Raw genomic sequence first — 12,446 nt, 5'->3', positions numbered from 1 at the left:
ACAGAAGAAGAAGAAATGAGACATACTGTGTGGACATACTACAAATTCTATTCTGTATGTTGTAATAATGCTGGTCTTATATTTGGACCCTTAGCTTATTTTCTGTATAACTTTTAGCAGATGGTGGTACCTTACCACAGCACACTGTTAATATTATAACAACAGTTGTAATACTTAAATCAGGAACTTTTTTCTTCTGTTTTTTTAGGAGTTTGCTTTTCTGCTGTATCCATGAAAACAACAGAGAAAGTAACACAATTATAACACATGTGTGACATTAAAAGAAATAAGGAAAAGGAACATCTTTTCTTAGGTGAATGTATAAAATAGACTGTTTTGTATCATACTGTTTTCTTTGGGAAAATGTTGGAAATGATTAATAGTTAATGTAATCATTTGTTTAATCATTTTGAAAATACAAGAATGAATACTTCAAGAATTATATGTGAGTGTCACATTTATGATGAGAGTAATGTTTTGACATTTCATATTTTATAAACTTGAAGAGTGACGTGAGCCCAATAAGTACAGATTCTTATAGAAACTGGATATAAATGTTCTAAGGTAGATATAACAGCTAAATTTTGTTCTCTTTATTTGGGAAAAATGTAGTTCCTCCATATATCTGACAATCCATCTGTATTTTTAATTGTCTAAGAAAAATCTCATCTTCAAACTACTATATAAGCATTAATATTTCTTTTACATATATGCTTCATATATTCCCTAAGAGTGTGTAAGTGTTTGTAAATGTGGAATAACTGACTCATCAGCTTCCACACTATCTTGTTAGAATATCTGACTCTCTTCTGAGTTGAGCAAACTGAAGAATGTGATGGTAGTGTTTCTGGCAAAAACAGGCAGCCACGCAGCCAGCCAAAGGCAAGACCAGAACGCACAGCTCCACCTCTGAGTTTGAAACTCTAGGTAAGCTCACCTCCTACTTTCATCTTTGTCAATTTCCTCAATTCCCCACTCCACTCCCACTGTTTCTCTCTTCATATATTCAATATGCCTCTTCCAGAAAAGACACAACTGCCTATTTGCCTCTTGCCTTGCTTAACTCTGCTTTAGTGATCCATCTAACCTCATGGACAGGCATCCCCTTTCAAGGGCAATGGAAACACCTTTCCCTTCTCCAAATGCCTGTCTCTGAATGCTCATTAAGAAAATCCTTAAACTGGGGGTGGCCAGTTAGCTCAATTGGTTAGAGCACAGTGCTTTTAACAACAAGGTTGCTGGTTCGATCCCCACATGGGCCACTGTGAGCTGCACCCTCCATAACTAGATTGAAACAACTACTTGACTTGGAGCTGATTGGTCCTGGAAAAACACACTTAAAATAAAATCAAAAACTTTGAAAAAAAAAAAAAGAAAGAAAATCCTTAAACTAAAAGGCTGTCTTGTGTCTTCATTAACTTGTTGTGTGTGTGTGTGTGTGTGTGTATGTTTGTATGTGTGTTTTAGAAAACAATTGCCTTGAAAACAAAAAACATGAATTCAAAAAGATATATGCACACCTATGTTCATTCCAGCATGACTAGTAATAGCCAAGATATGGCAACAACCTAGATGTCTATCAAAGGACAAATAGATAAAGAAGATGTGATATATTTAAATAATGGAATACTATTCAGCAATGAGAAAGAAGGAAATCTTGCCATTTGCAATAGCATGGATGGACTTAGAGTGTATTATGCTAAGTGAAGCAAGTCAGACAGAAAAAGACTAACATCGTATGACGTCACTTATATGAGGAGTCTAAAAACACAAAACAAATGCATAAACAAAACAAAGTAGAAACAGACACACAGATATAGAGAACAAAGTGATGGTTGCTAAAGGGGTGGGGGAAGGGGGAATGGGAATAAAAAAAAGGTAAACTTGTAAAATAACATAAGGGCCCTGAGGGAGGGAATGAATAAATAAATAAATAGCCCCAGTCTGCCCCTCTTTCAACCAGCAAGCTTACATATCCCAATGAAACACTGCTCCTCTCTCCACATATATTAGCAAAAAAGGCATCATTGCATTCCTGAGACTTACTATACTCACTCCCTCACATGGGTTGTTTTCTTCATTGCCCAGGAGTTCTGCATGCGCCTCTTTTTAAATTATGCACTTCCATGGGTTAAAGATATTATCAATCACTTTGTAGGCAGGTATAATCACAGTTTAGTTCTGTTTTAATTCAAAATCACTTTTATTTTTGTGGTGGGAGATTTTCACCCTGTCCATCAAAACTAGCAGCTTTCTTTCCCCTCAGAGTCTCACTCTACAATTGCTGGACAGTACTGTTTAATTAGGAAACAGCTTTACTGCCCTAGGGCATTTATCAGATTAAGAAAATTAGATTAACCTTTTTTTTTTCTTTTCCCCAAGGACAAAATAAACTACTTCCTAAAATCCAGAGATAGTGGAGGAGGTGTATTATCTCACAGAAACTGCAGTTATTTCTAAGCTGTGGTCCATAGACAGCTTGAATGGCCCGGCAATGGGTGTGTTCATTACATTGTTTTTAGACTGAATCAATTTGCAAATTGGGCACTTTTCTCTTTAAACTCATGCAAATACTTTTATGATCGACTGTGCTGCTAGATAGAAGTGTAACTAAATTCTGAGAAACTTTTTTTGTGTGTAGTGATCAAGTGGCCACTGACAAAAATATAATTACTATCATAGATTCAGGTAAAGGTTTAATAATGTATTTGGTGTGAAAAGGGATTATCCCATTTGAAAAAGTTGGGAACCCATTGTTGTGATATTAAGAAGAGAAAAATGTACACAATATGGAGCAGCAAAAAGGAATAAATGCAGTATAAAAATGAAATACTGCTATTAAATAAGACTTTTGTTTAATCCCACTTAACTTTAGTACCTTATGCATCAGCCACCAGCTCTTTCTTTTCATTATTTAATTTTACTCGGTTTTCTAATCTTAGGAAAAGCAACCTGGGCTAGGAACACCACACAATTGTCACAGAGCAGCCCGTTCTTCTTGCTCTAACTTCAAAGGACAGATATCAGGCCTCAACCAATCTCATATTTGAAGATCAAATGCAGTAGCAATCGGGATAACTACCTTGGGTGGCTAAATATGTTTCTTGATATTGAACTTATTAGAGGAAATCCCTGTTAGGCTGGAGGGCAAGGAGAGCCCTGCACAGAGCCAAGCAAGCCTGGGGTTGCAATTTCAGATACAACAGGCTTGGGACTTTGCTTTGGATTTTTTTTCATTAGATAAGTATCACAATCCCCCCAAACAGAAAACACAATATTTACAGCACTTTAGAGAATAGTTGGAAGTGGGTGGTGTAAACAGATTAGTGTATCATTGGCATTCAGAGTGATCCTGTTTTATTTGTTTCGGGAAGTACTAGTTACATCTGCAGAGTACACTGCTCTGTGCTCCAGAGAAGTCTAAAATGGGAATAACGGTGGGTGGGTGTTTGCGATCAGGAGGAAAGCATCCTGTACCAGCTGCCTGAAGGGGAAGCTTACACAACACCTGTCTCCCTTATGTCCAAATCAAGTCTTTGCCACTAGGCTTAATAGCTTCACAACAGACAGAACAATGGCATCCAGAGAGCCCACAGATAAGGCAAGACCTTCACACAAGGAGGGAAGACTCACTCCTTGGAACCGGAGGAGGTTAGCATTTGTTTCCTCTGAAAATGAAAATGGAAACAGGAAATGCCATTGAGTCACAGCATGGAGAGAATGGCTCGCCAAGAACACAGACCAAAGCCACATTGTGGCCCGGCAGTTACAGCTGGGTCACCAGGCCTTTCAAAGAAAGGGCCATGCTGCCTCCAGGGAGACACTCCAGAAGGAATGCCAAAAAATGCACTGTCCAATTGTCTCACCTCTCTCTGCTTCAGCGAGCTGGGACCAGAATGCAGTTTGAGGAGTGAATCTTGCAGAGTCTCAGGCACAGGAACTATTGGAAACCACTTGAGTCAGACTCCCATTTTCCCAGGCAACCCCAAGATAGTCTTGAATGCAGACGACTTCCACTGATTCCACTTCACTTCTTGAAAACTTTCCAGAAAAACCTGCATATTCAGTGTGTGTTCTCTGGGAGCCTCTTTGAACATAATTAAAATTTCTCACCTTTTGACTCACCACGAGTTGTAAGGTACAGAATCTCTGAATGTGTTATTGAAGACAAATGCTTTCTGATTCCATGAGAACTTAGAGTTTCTGCTGATATTAAATCTTAAATAGTACTGTGAATTTTATCCCTCTCCTCTTTGATTTTAACCTCATCGTAAGCTAGTCAGAGAACCACTTGACTTGCTGAAATTTACAACATTATAAAGTCTAAATATACAGTCCTATTTTAAGAATCGTTAGATCAATCACACTCTATATCCAAAAGCTATATGATGCAGCATAAAAGACAACACACATGAAATTACCTCATCAAAGTCAGTAAAGCAAGGAAGGCCCCATGAACTTTGTCTGGACATAAGGTCTACTGTCTTAAGAAAATTGACACACCTATTTTGAACTAAAGAGCAGAATTCTGATTACTAAAGTTTCCCTAAGCACATTTTAAACAACCTTTGGTTCAAGGTAATCATGATTACTGGCTGAAGAAAGAAATTCTCATGCCAAGGTTTATTTAAGACATAATATTGATACAGGAGCATTGTTTTCATTAGTTATACCAAGTGTAATTATATTCCTTCAGGAACTATAGATGAGCCTAGGTTATGTTCCTTTTGAAGAAACGTCACATCAAGTGTTATCATTACTTTTACGCTCCGTGCTACCAGACCTATAATTTCAGTTACAAGTCATTTGATGCTCTTAAGTTCTACCTGGAGTCCCCACAGTTTTCCCGAGAAATACAGGGCAGTTCCGTTGCTCTGCTGGGTTTATTTGTCAGAGGCAGGATCATGATGGTCCAGCAGGCAGCTTCATTTCCATCACTAGTCCCTTTGCCTTCCTTGTCCACAAAAGCTGTGGGAACTGAAGGTCACCAAAATAACATATTTTTCTTTTTCTTTCTTTTTCTTTGCAGGAATACCCAAGACTTAAAATAGCCAGTCTTAGTCTCTGCGGCATATCTTCAAAGCTACCAGTCTCTTCCTTATCTTTTATAGTCTCCAGAAAGCAAGCTTGACTAGATCCTGCTTCGAAAGTTCGTAACAACCCACCTATGAGTTTTGCTGACTGTTGCGTTCCTTTTGGTCAGCTACCAAGGATAGACCCACTTCCAGCCTCTGCTGTGTGTTTTTCAGACTCACCTTTCCATCATGAAATGTTAGGTGACTCTGCTCTCTCTGGCCCTGCTGTCAGGACAGAACAAGCACATTTACTCTTCTCGTCAATCCCTTTTGACAGGCAGCCAGCAGCTGTCATAATCAGGATCTCCTTGCTGTGTCCTTGTTCAGACTCAGCCCATGGTGCAAGAAACACTCAGTGCCTTGTGGCTTGGGAGAATTACAGAGGAAGCCTCCAAGGTGGCTAGAGTGACCCTGATCTAGCTGTGCAGGAGCCGCCCAACCACCACCTGAAACACACTGGCACGGCTACCATATTTCCCCCTCTAAGAGTCAGTGTAATATGGTTGAGATCACACTTATTCTAATTTGGGCTTTTTAAGGGATTATGAGAACACAGACTTCCCAATGCACTCCACTGAGGGAAGAGAAAAGACACTATGGCCGCATTCGCCAGCCTCCACGGCCAGGTTCAGGAGCAAACATTTGAACAAATGGGGCTCTTCTCATCTGAAGAGCAATTCAAGCCACAGACACCTGCTCAGTGGGCTCCCTCCTGCTGCAGGAATGTGTACCTTTGACTCTCCCAGGAGTTTGAAGGGCTGTAAAGGAACAGCTGAAAATGACCACAGACTCCGTGCACGATGAATTGAACATGGCCTATGTTCTTTTGTTAACTTAAAGAGACACTGTCAAGATCTAAAGGTCAAAAATTGGACCAAACATGCACCGTTTTTATCAGACAGGGAAAATCTGATAAAAGCACTCAGAATTTGGGAAAAACAGCTACTTGCCTTTTTGTAAAAGTCACTGGGTGTGGGGCTCACAAAGCTTTTGTTTTTGTGCTTCCCAGAGCGTGGGAGGCACCCAGCAGAGGCTCCTTGGGTGCCCACCTTCTCAAACTGACGTTATGGAACTCTTCCATAAGTTCAAGTTACGGCTTTTACTTTAATGCAGACAGGATCATTTCAAACATTTGTGCAACAGCAAAAAGGCAAAGGAAAAAAAAAAGAAAAAAATAATAAAAAAAAAGAGCTCTGTTTGCCAAGGAGAAGCTGACAATTTTTGAAGGGGGGAAATTCACTTTCGAGCTTGTGAGTGGGAGTCACAAACAAAAGTGAATCTCCAGGATTGCAAAAAAAGTGTTGCATCTCATATCGAAACTTAAAATAAAATAAAAAATAGCAAAAAGACTAATACCTTGACAGTGTCCTTTTAAGAATGATGGACAATCAAATTAAGGTAGTCGTGCAAACCATGGCACGGAAATGGTTCCTCATTCTTGATGGCATGCACCATATCTGTTTCCATGTTAGAAAGTAGAAAAACCCAGGAGAGAGAAAGCAAGGGGCAAACCACTCTATTTTCCATGCAGCTTCTCTTACACATTCACTGCAGTGTGGGGGTTTTCAAAGCTGCACATGTGCCGACGGACACTGGCTGGTGGGCGAGAATTCTGGCTGCCTCTTCCTGAAGATTGAAAAGAAAAAGACACCCAGTGAGTGAGTGGTCATACACGTGCACAGTTCAGGTGACTACACCACTCAGGCGGTGCCTGGGCCTGGGGCAGGGCCTGGCCTGGCTCCTGAGCCTTTCTCCACGTCATCTCCACCTCCGTGTCCTGTAACTTTTTTACCATTGGCTGTTTCCTACCGCGAGGCTCATTTCTGAAAGCCACATCAGTGGAGTGCATTCTTTTACCATGTGGGACTATGTCTTTCCCAGTGGGAGATGTTATTCTGCTGCTTGTGTATGTCCCAAATAGGCTCTTTCCTTCCACTCTCGACATCCCCCTTTATTCTCAATGGCAGTGGATTCTACTTCCACTCACCACCCGTCCGAAAGGGTGTGCATGGATTTATCTCTCCCACTGCGACTGCTAATTTTCCTCCATATTGAGTTATCGTGAAAACATTGCTGTCACTTTATATACAATCACATTTATCTCCTGGCCTTTACAAGATGGAATGTGTCTAATGGTGGAGAGGAGGGCTGTGGCAAGAGAGTGAAGGAATCTGCAACAAGGGGAGGATGTCACCTCCTTCCTTGGTTGGATGTCTCCTTATACAGCATATGGGGTGGCCTGGCAAAGGGCGAGCAGCACTGACTGGACGTGATGAGGCTAAAGGGGCAGCCACGGACAGTTGGCCTCTTGTTGGAGTGAGCATAGTGGGTTTCCCATGAGTTACATAGCACTTTAGAAGGTGGTGGTATAAAGCCATCTTCTTGTCACTCCACCTAAGAGGGCTGCCAGTCATAGAAAAGAATTTCAGGAACAAAATGCTAACGATGAACGAACCGTCAGCCGGTGCTGTGGGTGGTAGGGATGAGGTTGGTTGAATTGGGGAGAATCTCCCATATTCAGGAACTCTGCAGTGATGAAGTCCCTTCTAGGGCTTCCTAAAAATCCACAAATGAATCAGCGTTGGGCCACCTACCCCAAGGTCCTAGTGACAATGATCCAATGTTAATCATTGGCCACAACAGCTCCAGCCAAGTCAAGACCGTTGCCAGCTCTGCTGTTTCTTTTTTCCCATCAAAGCAGACAGAGGAGGGAAAACTTAGAACAGGGAGGAGGCAGAGATCTGCAAACCACACCTCTTTCCATTCGAAATCTTTCAGAATGTGGCCTGACACGTGCTGGGAAGCAGAGATGTGACTTTGCTGTTTGAAACAAGAACACACTGGAAAAGCTTTTTAATACCTAAAAGCAAGTAATCTGATCTGAATGTAGAAGGCGGGTAAAAAAGATTTTCCGGACCATAGTTGAAGACAAAGAGAGAAAAATAAAATTGATTCATATGTGTATTTCCAGTGTGGGTCATTCAAGAAACCATTTCAAAATACATGATCTTCCCAGAATAATTTGAAATCCTCACCCAGAGATAAGAACCTGAGACACCTTGGTGTAATTTCATAATTCCTGCAATCATCCACTTTTTATGGTAATTAGACAAAGAGATAATGTTTGCTATTGAAGTTGCGAAAATAATATGTCTCTGGCAATCAGTATGCCCACCTAAAATTACAAAGGTCATGAAAACAACAAAAACATTAGCAAGTAGATGACCAGGAATAAAAGTGTGATGTTTGAATATGTCGATGAAATGATAAGTAAGAAAGAGCATTTACCCTGGAAAATAATATTAAAACAACTTCATTTGTCGAGAAAGAGGCAGAGAAGACACTCAAGGCTTTGCCTTGCTAAACTGCCTGCCTCGCTTGATTCCTCTAATTCTACCTTTAGATGAGGTCTGTATGTGGCCTGGTCCAGGCCTGGGCAGGGCTGGCTTCTTGGCTCTGTGACAAATGCAGCCACCCAGACCCTGATCAGAATGGCCCACTGCTTGGGGTTTAGTGCTCCACAGACATCCTCTTGAAATTCGTCATAATTTTCTCTCTTATCTTGTGTTTTGTAAATGATGTTGGAAGGGGAAATAGAGCGCGCACCTGGGACTTGGAGCCTGGGCTCAAGCACAGCCTGCCTCCCTGACTCCGCTAAGCAGACATTGGGTTTCTTGCTCCGCTGCCCCCAGGAACTGATTCAGCCCAGCCAGCCTCCCACCACCGTCTCCTGCCCCAGGACCAGTGCTACTTTCCGCTGCTGGCAGGGGTCTCTGTGCACCGCTGGGGGAAGATCAGGGCCAGGTCAGGTGCACGTGTCCTGTAGCATCCGGACGCACGCAGCCCAGGGCCGTGGTCATGTCCTTCCTGCACTGGCAGGGCCACGGTGCTTTAGGCAGGCAACACAGCAGGGGCGAACCTCTCACCCATCCTCTATGTGCATATTCAGGGCTCCTCACGCTGCTGTTGCTATACCCTTGGGGGTCTCCCGTCTACCACGGGCTGAAGCAAGAGGCACATGGGAAAGGGAGAGGCCTAGTTCCAGTTCCCTGTGGCCTCTGCCGCGTGACTGGCTGAAGGGCAACCTGGCAGCCTGCGTGCGGGTTGCACAAGCGTGGAGTCGCAGCTCCCGAGAGGGTCGGCCTTTACCCCCAGAGTGTTCCGGCGAGGGAACACGACATTACATGGCAAGTAACAAACACCATGACAGGTCAAGAGAGAGACCACAGAAGAAAGGAAAAAGCTTTATGTTTTAGTACTTTTAACGCTTTCCCCTCTGCATTTTGAACCAGGGCCCTATTTTTCATTTTGCACTGCTGTGCAAATGACATAGTTGGTCCTGAGTGCTGGGATGTATGATGATGGATAACAACGCAGAAGCATCCTGGCAGCTCAGGGACCTGACGTGCTGACATTAGCATAGGTGCAGAATGTGGCGTTTCTGGGCAGATCAGCACTGCGGCGTCTCCCAGCCATGGTGCAGGAAGCTGCATGGCCTCTGGTGCTGACCTGGAATTACTCCTGTGGTGAGTAGCAGTTCTGTGGTTCCTTTGGGCATTTCAACCATATTGCCAGCCAGACTTCGCCGAGTAACTCCAAGCAATCCCAAAGCCACCTTAATTAACTATTCACTGAAATAGTTGAAAACAATTACAGCACCTCCTTCATGGTGCCCTGTCTTTAGTTTCTGACTTTCACTTTGTGTTGATGTGAATGTAAATGATCTAAGCATGCAGACACTGCTTCTAAGAAAGGAGTGGCTTATGCAAGGTTACAGGTCAAGCCTTGCAAATCTGATGCCCGAGTGGCCAACTGCCTACGGTGTTTCCCCGAAAGTAAGACCTAGCCGGACCATCAGCTCTAATGTGTCTTTTGGAGCAAAAATTAATATAAGACCCAGTCTTATATTATGTTTTATTATGTTAGACCCGGTCTTATATTATAGTAAAATAAGATCCAGTCTTATATTAATTTTTGCTCTAAAAGACGCATTAGAGCTGATGGTCCGGCTAGGGTTTATTTTCAGGGAAACATGGTAGAAACTGGGAGAAGGAGCTTGACTTCAGAGTATTTTTAGCAACTGTACAACCACATATTCAACTAACCACAGATTACATGAGCCAGAGTAAAAGCTTGGAGGGAAAAATGTAGCATATGGGGACTTGTCAAATATAAGTCCCAAATCTGTGCTTGATTATTTTGGCAGAAACTATGGATTTAAAGAAACCCCAGACGTTTTAGTTAGAAAGATTCCTCTTCAATTTCTTCTGAAAATGCAAAGTTTGTTCTGTCTCTTCTCTCTCTCTCTCTCTCTCTCTCTCTCTCTCTCTCTCTCTCCCCTCCTTCCCCTCTTCTTTCCTTCCTTCCTTCCTTCCTTCCTTCCTTCCTTCCTTCCTTCCTTCCTTCCTTCCTTCCTTTTCATAAAGAGTCACTACTTGTTTTTTGATCTACTTAGGCCAATATGACCTTTTTTTAAAAAAAAAATGTTATTTTCTTTACAGCAGTTCATCCATACATAAATTTCTATGCTAGGACTTATTCTTTATATTAACGAGAGATGTTACAGACAAGTTTTACTTGTTATAGTGCAGCTATAAGATCGCTGAGTCGGACTCAGGACACCAGGCACTCTCCAATTGTGTCTATTCCCTTTTCTGACTCACTTTCTTTCACCCATAAAGGATTGTTGAAATAGTACATGTAAAAATGCTTCCAAATAACAAAATGCTATCCCAGCTTAAGCCATCACTATTGATACCTTTCCTCTGAAGGATGGAGAAACAAAAGCAGAAACAAAAGACCCAGATGTTTTAAATCTCTGTGTGTATTTAGATGACAATACGTCAAACTTTACTTCACTTATGGATTTTAGCCACCTTCCTTTAGCCACCTTCTAGTAGAAAATGAGCTGAATTCTTTTTTTTTTTTTTTCAGGCAATGTTAATGACATCGAATGGATGGACATATCTGGAGCAGGTTAAGGCCAGATACACAGTCCGATTAGCTGTCTGTGTCTAAAGTTGCATGTCTGTGATAGGTTTGGAGGTGAATCTACTTTTAGCCAAGATAAAATGGTCTATACAATCCCAGATGGTCAGCTCACCAAGGATATAATAATGTGGCAGCTGTCCAAAGTAATCAGAAAGAATGACAGCAACCACTCAAGACCATTTTAGCAGAGTATGTTTCTATTTTTTTGTTACAGATAAATAGGATAATTTGTAGCTCTGACTGCTTTTAGAAGCTAAATGTATTTTTTTCTATTATCTGAACTTAAGTATTTATTTCTCAGCATTCTTTCATCAGAGTAAAGAATGGAACTCTGACTGCGTAAGCCCCTCTCTAAAAGGTAATGTCGTCCACTCTTCCTTTCAACACATGCACATCTCTCACAGTCCATTAAAGCTCTTTAGAAACACACACAATGCAGTTTTTCCATGTAGGTGAAAAATACTGCTCTATGTTTAAAATTCTTAATATTTTAATAGTAATTCCTTAATATAACCAAAGATCCAGTCAGCATTTGAATTTCCCTCATTGTCTCATATATTTGTATTTTTTTATGTTTAAATCAGCATCCAAATAAGACATGCACTTTGCTTTTGTTGAATTTCTTAAGTTTTTTTTTTTTTTTTACATATATAGATATTTCCTTCTCTTTTTTGCTTGCTATGTATTTGTTGAAGAAACATTGGTTATTTCTCAGACTATGGATTTTACGGATTGAGTCCCTGTGGAGTCATTTAACATGTTTTTCTGTCACCTATATTTCCTAAGAATTGATCATTAGATCTGACGGCTTGGTCAGATTCAAGATGATTTGGGAAGAGAATAGTTTATACGGTAGGTGGTGGTGTTTACTTCCTATTATAAGAGACCAGGAAGTACATAAATTGGTTATTAATCACATTAAAAATGAACAGTGGGATTACGGGTTCTCGGCCTGATGTACACATTATAAAACTCCCCATCAGTGTTTCATCTGATGGGTTTAGCAGTCATTGATGATTATTATGCAGACCAATCATTTTATTACAAAAGTACAAAATGGCGATAGTATAATTCTATCATCCGTTCTGTATTTATTAACTATGTAGATCTCTTTTTGAAAGAACTTTTCCCCATCAGCTGTCTGAATCTCCTGAGGTAGAATTCAACCAGAAAAACGCAAGCTAAATGGATGCTTTTTCCTTTTGTTTACCAATATTCAGAAAAATGATTTGGTTTTCCAGTATTCTCCAACAGTGATCAATATGTCACCTGTCTCTACTGTCTAATTATTTTCCTTGGACTTTTGGTTACATGGTGCTAACTCTTACATGCCTAAGCATGTTTTATATCAGATAAGACATTGTATGTATGTATGTATGT

General features: G+C 41.1%; 1 protein-coding gene across 6 annotated transcripts in view; it reads right to left on the bottom strand.

The window, feature by feature from the left end:
• Window positions 1-12,446, bottom strand: part of GRM1 (glutamate metabotropic receptor 1) — a 334,828-nt gene that overhangs the window by 5,231 nt on the left and 317,151 nt on the right. For 2 of the 6 annotated variants that reach the window (XM_019744498.2, XM_019744496.2), the window contains exon 9: window positions 6,617-6,701. The exons of the other annotated variants lie outside the window; for them this stretch is intronic. In XM_019744498.2, coding sequence (XP_019600057.1) covers window positions 6,641-6,701 — 61 coding nt within the window. In that variant the 3' untranslated portion in view covers window positions 6,617-6,640. The remainder of the gene's footprint in view (window positions 1-6,616; window positions 6,702-12,446) is intronic. 6 annotated transcript variants of the gene reach the window in all.

The sequence above is a fragment of the Rhinolophus sinicus genome, linkage group LG05 (genome assembly GCF_036562045.2).
Source record: "Rhinolophus sinicus isolate RSC01 linkage group LG05, ASM3656204v1, whole genome shotgun sequence".
In the NCBI taxonomy this organism is placed as follows: Eukaryota; Metazoa; Chordata; class Mammalia; order Chiroptera; family Rhinolophidae; genus Rhinolophus; species Rhinolophus sinicus.
This window is presented reverse-complemented; position numbering and strand designations above follow the sequence as displayed.